The sequence below is a fragment of the Lathyrus oleraceus genome, chromosome 7 (assembly GCF_024323335.1).
Source record: "Lathyrus oleraceus cultivar Zhongwan6 chromosome 7, CAAS_Psat_ZW6_1.0, whole genome shotgun sequence".
Classification (NCBI taxonomy): Eukaryota; Viridiplantae; Streptophyta; class Magnoliopsida; order Fabales; family Fabaceae; genus Lathyrus; species Lathyrus oleraceus.
Genome location: NC_066585.1, coordinates 243762784 through 243772024, shown reverse-complemented (window position 1 = coordinate 243772024; position 9241 = coordinate 243762784). Strand labels below are relative to the sequence as shown.

Sequence of the window (9241 nt, the reverse complement as noted above, 5' to 3'; positions counted from 1 at the left end):
TTGAAGAACTTTGGCTGTTGTTCGGTCTCCAATGAAATGTACTCCATGGTCCGAATCATGACAAGCTCTAAGTACATCCCTTTGCTTCTCCTCCGGGACACATCTTCTAACCAGCCCATCCACTCCTCTTTTGTATAGGAATGGGTCATCCCACAAGTAAAACCTGCAACCATGAACAAACTTTTTCTTTTTGTTAGAATCAAAATCGTTAGGGATTACACCCCCCCACCAAATAATTCGCATAGTCTGCGAACCACGGGATATCAATAACAGCGAGGATGTGTTCATCAGCGAACTCATCCTTTATCGGTCTCTTTTCTTCTGTTTCTTCAATAGGTGACATACGGGATAAATGATTTGTCACTATGTTTTCACACCCTCTTTTGTCTCGGATGTCGACATCAAATTCTTGGAGGAGTAAGATCCACCTGAGGAGTCTTGGCTTGGAGTCTTGCTTAGCAAACAAATATTTCAAAGCAGTACGATCCGTATACACTACAACCTTTGATCCCAACAAATACTTCCTGAACTTGTCAAAAGCGTAAACCACGACCAAAAACTCTTTTTCCGTGGTTGCGTAGTTCATCTGTGTCGGGTTCAACACATGACTAGCATAGTAAATGACATGTAATAACTTCTCTCTTTGTTGTCCTAAGACTTCCCCTACAACAATATCACTAGCATCACACATTATCTCAAATGGTAGAGACCAATTGGGGGAAATAATAATGGGTGCTGAAATCAGTTTGCTTTTCAATGTCTCAAAGGTCATGGTGCATTCTTTGTTGAACAGAAACACCTTATCTTTAACCAATAGAGTGGTTAGTGGTTTAGCAATTTTCGAGAAATCTCTTATGAACCTACGGTAAAAACCTATGTGTCCTAAGAAACTCCTGATACCCTTCTCATTCACCAGGGGTGGAAGTTTAGAGATCACTTCCACTTTTGATTGGTCAACTTCAATTCCATTATAAGAAATTTTGTGACCCAACATTATCCTATCATGCACCATGAAGTGGCATTTCTCCTAATTCAGAATTAGGTTCGTTTTCTGGCACATGTCTAAAACAAGAGAGAGATTAGTCAAACAATTGTCAAATGAGGATCCAAAGACTGAGAAGTCATCCATGAAGACTTCCATATGCTTTACGAGCATGTCAACGAAAATGGAAGCCATGCACCGTTGGAAGGTGGCTGGAGCATTACACAACCCGAATGGCATTCTTCGGTAAGAAAAAATACCATACGAGCATGTGAATGCCATCTTTTCTTGGTCTTCCGGCGCTACAACAATCTGATTATACCCGAAGTATCCATCTAGAAAACAGTAGTAGTCATGCCCGTCTAACCTCTCCAACATCTGGGCAATAAATGGCAACGGGAAATGGTCATTCCTATCAGAAATGGGATATATAACACATGCATCCAACAATTTTACCACTTCTTTCCGAACCACTTCCTTCATTGCAGGATTGAGTCTTCTCTATGGTTGGACTACCGACTTATGGTCGTCTTCCATGAGAATTTTATGCATGCACACAGTAGGGATAATACCCTTCAAATCCTCAATTTCCCATCCAATAGCATTTTTGTACTTTTTCAAGACTTGGATGAGCTTTTCTTCTTGGATATTCTGAAGGCTCAAGTTTATGATAGCAGGACATTTTCCTTCAGGTTCGAGAAAGACATATTTGAGATTGTCAGGAAGTTGTTTCAACTCTATTTCCTTCTTAGGTTCTTCATTCTCCTCACTAGATTGAGGTAGGCGTAAATCCTCCTACCGGCGTGGTCGAGATCCTTTCCACGGGGTTTGTGCATCCAACAAGGCCAGCACTTCAAATTCCCTATTTTCCACCTCTTTATCCGACTCGAAAATGGACAAACTCAACACTCTTTCCAAAGGTGATTGGGGTGTATGCAAATGGTTATCATATGTCGTCACCTGATCCATAACCTCTATAGTATGACTGGTACAAATATCATCCTTGTACCTTATGGTGTTTAGAACATCGATTTTCAATTCCTCATCATAAACCTTCAGCGTCATTATTCCTTCTTCTATGTTTATCAAGCACCGTCCCGTCTCCAAAAAGGGTCTCCCCAGAAGAGGGATCTATTCATCTTCCGGTATTTCAAGGATTATAAAATACACCGGAAATAAAAACTTATCAATTTTCACCAGAACATCTTCAACAATGCCATACGGTTTCTTGACCGAATGATCGGCGAATTGGAGTGTCATTCTGGTATCTTGCACAACCCATATACCAAGATTTTTGTAAATAGATAATGGCATGAGACTCACACTAGCTCCCGGATCAATCAGAGCTTTGTTGAATTCCCTATCTCCAATAGTACATGGGATAGTGATAACCCCTCGATCCTTCTTCTTTATCGGAATCTTCATACCCTACAAAATAGCACTACAAGTTTCGGTTAGAATAATTGGGTTAGTTTCGGTGGTATGCCTCTTTGAAATGATATCCTTCATGAACTTGGCATACATCAGCATTTGTTCAAGTGCCTCCAACAACATAATGTTAATCTTCAGCTTCTTGAACAACTCTAAGAATTTTTCAAAGTATTTCTCATGTTGCCCTTTTTTCTTGTTTCTAGTGGGGAAGGGGAGCTTAACAACCGGCTTGGGCTCAATGACTGTTTCTTTCACAACCGGTTTCGGTGTTATTACTTCTTCCCTAACAACTTCATTTTCTTTGATCTCAAGGTCCACTTCGATCAATTGGGCTTCCTCTTCATCCACTTCCTCAACAACTTCATCAGATTTACCACTTCGTGTTGTCACTGCGCTCACATTATTATGCTCTCTAGGATTTTTCACGGTTGCACTAGGTAGAGCACCTTGTGCTTGAGAACTATAAGCTAGTTGCTGAGTGATTTGCCCCATTTGGACTTCAAGATTCTTTATAGATGTCGTGGTGTTTTTCTGATTGTTCCGGGTTTCTTCTTGAAATTGAACATTATGGGCAACCATTCTTTCAATCACAATTTTCAAATCAGCTTTCTTAGGGGCCCGTTGGTGTTGTTGTTGTTGATATTGAGTTTGGTACTGACCATGTTGAGGAGCGGTTCCTTTTTGGTCTTTCCATGAGAAGTTGGGATGATTTTTCCAACCCGGATTGTACGTATTGGAATAAGGATTATTCTGCTTCAAAAATTTGATTTCCTCCACTTGTTGAGGAGTTACAAAACAATAGCAAGTTTGGTGCGGACCACTACAAACTTCACAGCAGACAGTAGGGACTGGTTGGACCTGTGCCACCGGTTGGGTGCCTATATTCACCGCCTTCAACTTCTTATCAACTTTAGCAGCTATAGTATCTTCAATACGGGTTTTATTAGTTTCCAGCTTTAAATCTATAACCCCTTATGGTTTTCTTTGACACTTATCGTACAACTCCATGTGCTCATTATCAACAATAGCTTCAATGATCTTCTTGATACCGGTGGCTGTTGAAAAATTTATGGAACCACCGGTTGCGGTATCAATCACCTGTTTGGTCTTTATTTTAAGACCGTTCATAAACATCTGTATTTGTTCAATTGCATCCATATTATGGGTTGGGCAGACTACCAGAACTCTCTTGAATCTCTTGTAGGCGTCTCCCAAAGTTTCCCCGTCCTTCTGCTTAAAATTCAGAATTTCATACCTCTTCTGCAGAAATACCGATGCTGGAAAATACTCATTCAGGAAGGCTTTTTCCATTTCTTCCCAAGTTGTGATGCTACCGACAGGTAAAGAATAAAAGCATTCTTCAGTTTCTTCTGCTAAGGTAAACGGGAACATTCTCAACTTCTTGGCTTCTTCAGTGTGACCATCAATTTTCGGAGTGTTGCTCATGGTCAGAAACCTCTGCAAATGCTTGTTTGCATCTTCATTCATTTTTCCCGTAAAATGCTTCCTTTCAAGATGATTAATGGTACTCGGGTGCAGCTGGAAATTAGCCACGTTCTCTGGTTGGTTGACAATAGTTAATCTGTCGATTTGTGCATTGGCACCTCCGTAGTCTCCCAACAGTCTTTCTGGTGGCGGTGGAACATCAGCCATAGTTTCGATCTCTCTATCAGAACCTGGATCTGAGCTTGAATGGATGGAAAGTTGTTCTTCGCCTGATTTCAATCTGGCTAATCGAGCTTATCCGAGTCTTACCCGCAAGGTTCTCTCGATTTCTGCGTCAAAAGGAAAATCAACTATGGCTTTACCTCACATACAAATATCAAACACAGATTAGTTGATATAATCGAAATAAAATATTCAAAATAACGGAAAATAAATTTTAGTTGCAGAACAACAAAATTTTAATTGAGATATTTTTAAACTTATATTTGGCAATCCTCGGCAACGGCGCCAAAAACTTGATCGGAAAAATAGCAAGTGTACTATTTTTGCCGATGTAGTAATAAGATGGATGTTTCCCAAAGACCGATCTCGAGGATTGCACAGCAATATAAGGGTAAACAGTCACTCAATTTTACAAAAGTAATAGTTATGGTTTTGGAGAATTCATTGTAAGGAAAAATATAACAAATAAATATTTTCACAAGTTAATATGATATGCCAAGGAAGGTGTATAAAAATCTCCTGTAATGACCCTTGAGTGTATATCTCCTTAATACTGAACATTGTTTCAATTACTGAATCTAAATTTCATTTCCCCCTAAGACCTCGGAGGGAAACCTTTGGTATTCAATCTAACCTCTAAGTCCTTAGGTGATTATGATGAAACCAAGCATTTTAATTTAACAAGAATAATCCGGTATCCATAGGGTATCCCTAGTCCTAGATGATATCTACTATGGTTTCACTATATAAAAACATTAACCATTGCAGTCCTGCTAATCGTTAACCATACGTCAATCTTAATTTTTGCCATAAAGAAAGCATTACGCGAATCATACAGTGAAATTGATAACAAATAACATATATTAAGGAAAATCTAACATCAGAGTCATTACATGATCAATTCAGGGACACCCCCCCCCTGACATTGGGGGGTTTAACCTATCATATTATTAAAATCAGATACAAGATAAAATTGAGACATTACAAAAAGTTCGGAATTCCGTTGATCTCCAATTGTGTCCGCTCTTGAAGGATCTCCGTTCTTCTTCGCTTTCCACTGCTTCAATCTTGATCACCTCTAATTTTTTATCGTGTAAAAAGTCCCTCTCTCCATATTCAAATCTCCTGTAAATAGTTCCTGATGACAATTTTTCTCTAGTAAAAGTCCAAAATGCCCTCCGGGATAAGTTGTGCCAAAAACAACACAAAACTGGAAAATCAAGTGCCCAAGCCAACACTGGCTGTGTCAGGCAACACGCTAGGCCGTGTTGGGCTTCTAGAGCACAAAACCTTGACACGCCTGTCCAGGGAGGCTGACACGGGTCGTGTCAGTTGACACGGGCACCCGTGTCAGCTCCATGTTTTCCTCTTCCATGCCACTTCTCCTGACATGGCCCATGTTGGGCAACACGGGTGGCCGTGTCAGGGCTACTGTAGGTCCAATTTTCTTTTTCCGACGGGCCCAGAACACCCAATTTGCTTGTCTATCCCTCTGGTACACTTGTTTAAACTTGAAACCAAAAGAACTACCACAAAGGGACATAAAATGGAGTATGATGATGCATATAACATGTAATCAACAAATGGAAACAACAACACCAAACATCTAAATTACTAAACAAAACAATAAAATAAGTGGACTAATGTGTTACCGACTTCTTACAAAGTGTCGAATGAGTGTTAGAAAATAAGTAGAATTGGAGATTGATCAAAGCCATGTGCAAGTTCCTCAATTTTAATCCAAATGAGATGATGATCTTGGATTTTTTGGAAAGGTGAGATCAAGATAAACGACTTTCATGTTGAACACTTTTTCATTTTAAGTTTGGATCATGGTGAATTTTGAGGTGGAAGTTTGGGAAATCAAATATTTCTAAGTCCCAAGTCAAATGTTCACTTCTTCCACCCTGAATAACTTTTTCTATGGACTTAAAATGAGAAAAGTTCCTTCATCAAAGTTGTATCTATTTCAAACCTATTAAATTTGGTCATAAATTTGACCTTATTTGGATTTGGAATGAAGGAGTTATGCATTTTAGAAGTTGAGAAAAATCACTTGTTCAATGTTATTGGCCCAAAATGACCTATAATGTTTCCTCTTGGCACATGCATTTACAAGTTGAATTTGCACTTCCTTCAAACATAAAAGTTGAATTAGACATCTTAAATTTGATCATGAAATTTTAATGGATTTCATATCATAAAATTTGAGCAAGTTATGGTCTTGGGAAGTTGACCTCCAAACTAGGGTTCAAACAAAATGACCTATAATCTTTCACCATAAAAAATGACTTTACAAGCAAAAATAGATCTTGACTTCAACATGAAAGTTGTTTGGAATGACATTTTGAGTAACTTTTCTCTTGGAATCATTTTCATATGACAAAAATTGTAGGATATAGGGTCTAGGGAACCCCAGTTTTGATCAATTGACTTTCTCTGATCAACCACCATGAACCAACTTGCTAGCTTGACATTCTCTTGATTGTTGGGACTCATGGAGGATCATATATGCATAAGATGATGTAATGTGAGGTATACCTTGAAATATTTGATCAATTGTTGAAGAAACTTGTTGAAGAAGTCACACAAGATACCTAGATGAATTAGGGTTTCCAAGGCAAACCAACTTCAAACACTTGATGATTTCTTGATCAAAATAACAGGTGGAGAACATGGGGATCCATATATGATGCTTAGAGCCAATGTAAACCATTTATTGATTGAGCTCCTTACATTGAGGGTCTCAAACCCTATATATGAGCTTGATAGAGCATAGGTGAGCATACACACTACCTATAAAAGAGTTAACTATACATTGACATATTTTTGGTATTTGGGTTAGTAAATAATGAAAAATGAAGTATGATAAAATCAATTGTGCTTGGTGATATCTTCCAATGCAAACCCAATGAATAAGGCGTAAGGAGGATGCCAAGGTGTGATCCCAATGCCCATACATATGATGAGATAACATGAGAGATCTTCGAGTCAAAATTGGGGTCTTACAATTAACCGTCGGATCGAGCTCAAATTTGGAGGTCAGGTTTGTAACACACATATATAGGTTTTGACTGTTCATAATTTCAAAACAACGTCTGAGGTGAGATTTATTTGCTTCACACTGAAGCTGCAAATTTGAGAAATTTTTCAGCTTTTTGATTCTTATTTGTAAGCTAGTTTGTTTCATGATTTGCAGTACTAGTTTGTGAATCACTTTAAGAATCTCTTGTACCCTTAATTTATTATAGTGGAATTATTTCTTTGGTATGGACGACTCATGATTTTTACTCTCATATTGAGGAGTTTTTCTCGTTAAAAATATTGGTGTTCTTTTGTGCCTTTATTTGTTTGATTTACCATCTTATATTTGTTGTTGATCCTTAAGGTTCCTACAAGTCTGGGAAATTTTATACCCTCTGTGTATTGTTATGTTATTGTGTCTTAATTATCCATAAATTCTTGAATATAGTAATAGGTTGCGTGTTTTAAGGCTAAACTAGAATAGTCTCTAGTGTGATCTTTCTTACTCTATCTCTTTAAATTCATTTTTAAAATTCTTTTTCGTTGTTATAAATCTTTTCAGTTTCTTATTATATATTCATATATGCTTCTAATATGAATTTTTTTAAACCAATAGTTTTTATGAAAAAGTTTTTAAAATTTAAATATCACAATTTACCTCTCTCTTGTTTTTGAAATCGTTTATTCAACACCAATATCTTTTAAACTACATTCTGAGGGTTGTTTTAGAAAATACTAAAGACACATTTATAAGCGTTGAAACTTGAAACCCAATAATTTTATAATGAGCCTAAAACACGACCCACCAATGAACGAATCTATGCAGAGAAACCACCAAGTCTTATACTGACCAATCACCTAAATCAGACTAGATGCCCAAAGACAACTCGCTGCTCAGATCCGACCTAACCACCCTAGAGATCCACCTCTAGCATCGATCGGACTTCAATCGGCCTCTGCCACCACACATCACCCCAAACTCTGATGTAGTTCGTCAATCTTTTTCAATTTTTTTAATTTACTACAACTTTGTTTTTTAATAGGTTCGTAATATGATTTTCTTCTCTTCATCGATTACTAATTTAAAGCATAATTTAAAGCATAATTCTACATTTATTAAGTGGACCATTCAATTAAGGAGGAAACTCTTTCAATATATTATTTTGCTCATTTGTAAATTATCATTAGGAGCTTTTGATAATGTAAATTTGTCTTAGATAAATAGTTGATAAACTCTTAGAGGAACAAAGACAAATTGGACATTCACATATGCTTGGTAACAAAGAATGTACTATCCAATACCAACCAACTTCTTTCATCTACAAATCTCTTAAGCCAATTTCAATTAATTATTTTAATAAAGAAAAATTATTAAATAAAAATATAAAATATAAAATAAGAATATAAAATCAAATTCATCAAAAAATTATCAAAAGACGACAATTATATATTTTTCTTTTTTATTTAATAATTTGTCTGGAACAAACAGAGTATCGGTAATCTTGAGATCATTAGGAGACGATAGTGGAGAGTTCCCAAACGGAGACTTCCAAACGTCATCATTCACTTCAATAATCTTATTATCAATATTGCATGCAAACTTAAAACCCTCGAATTTTCTATCAACGCCAGTATAAAACAGTTTGACTAAATCCTCATTATACTTAGTGGTACAGTCTTAAAACAAATCAATCCCTTGAAAATTGATCCGTTCAACAATTTCTAGAACATGCATGCGTTCAGTCACTAACGGTGAGTATACGTACTGCTTTACAACTTTTCTGTTTTTTATAGGTTCGTAATATGATTTTTTTTTCTCTTCATCAATTAAGATTTTAAAACATGATTCTATAATTATTAAGTGAATTTTTATCTCTTCAATTTATTGAATAAAAAAGAAAAAACAAAAAGATGAATTAATGTAGTATACCAGTTAGAATTTCTTTTTGGTATAATATGATGCGTTGTTCCGATAATAATAGAAAAAGGTGTCTATATTTTGAGATAGAGGTATTCATGTGAAAAAAAGAGTGTGACTTCCATGCCTTTGGACCAATCTAATCCATTAAATGAATCCGGTGATACACATCGAGCCACACGTGTGCAACATAGGATTATAAACACCTGATTCATCCG

General features: G+C 36.7%; 1 protein-coding gene across 1 annotated transcript; it reads right to left on the bottom strand.

The window, feature by feature from the left end:
* Positions 1-2113: 2113 nt before the first annotated feature.
* Positions 2114-2992, bottom strand: LOC127103210 (uncharacterized). Its single transcript, XM_051040481.1, has 2 exons — positions 2525-2992; positions 2114-2410 (listed from the first exon to the last, which is right to left on the bottom strand). The coding sequence occupies exons 1-2, from the start codon at positions 2990-2992 to the stop codon at positions 2114-2116; spliced, it is 765 nt and encodes a 254-aa protein (XP_050896438.1).
* Between the last annotated feature and the right edge of the window lie 6249 nt (positions 2993-9241).

Coding starts and splice junctions, on each gene's coding strand:
- LOC127103210 (XM_051040481.1), bottom strand. CDS start 2,992: ATGGTTGCCCATAATGTTCAATTTCAAGAAGAAACCCGGAACAATCAG. Junction 2,411..2,524: donor TTAACATTATGTTGTTGGAG/GCACTTGAACAA, acceptor GCTATTTTGTAG/GGTATGAAGATTCCGATAAA.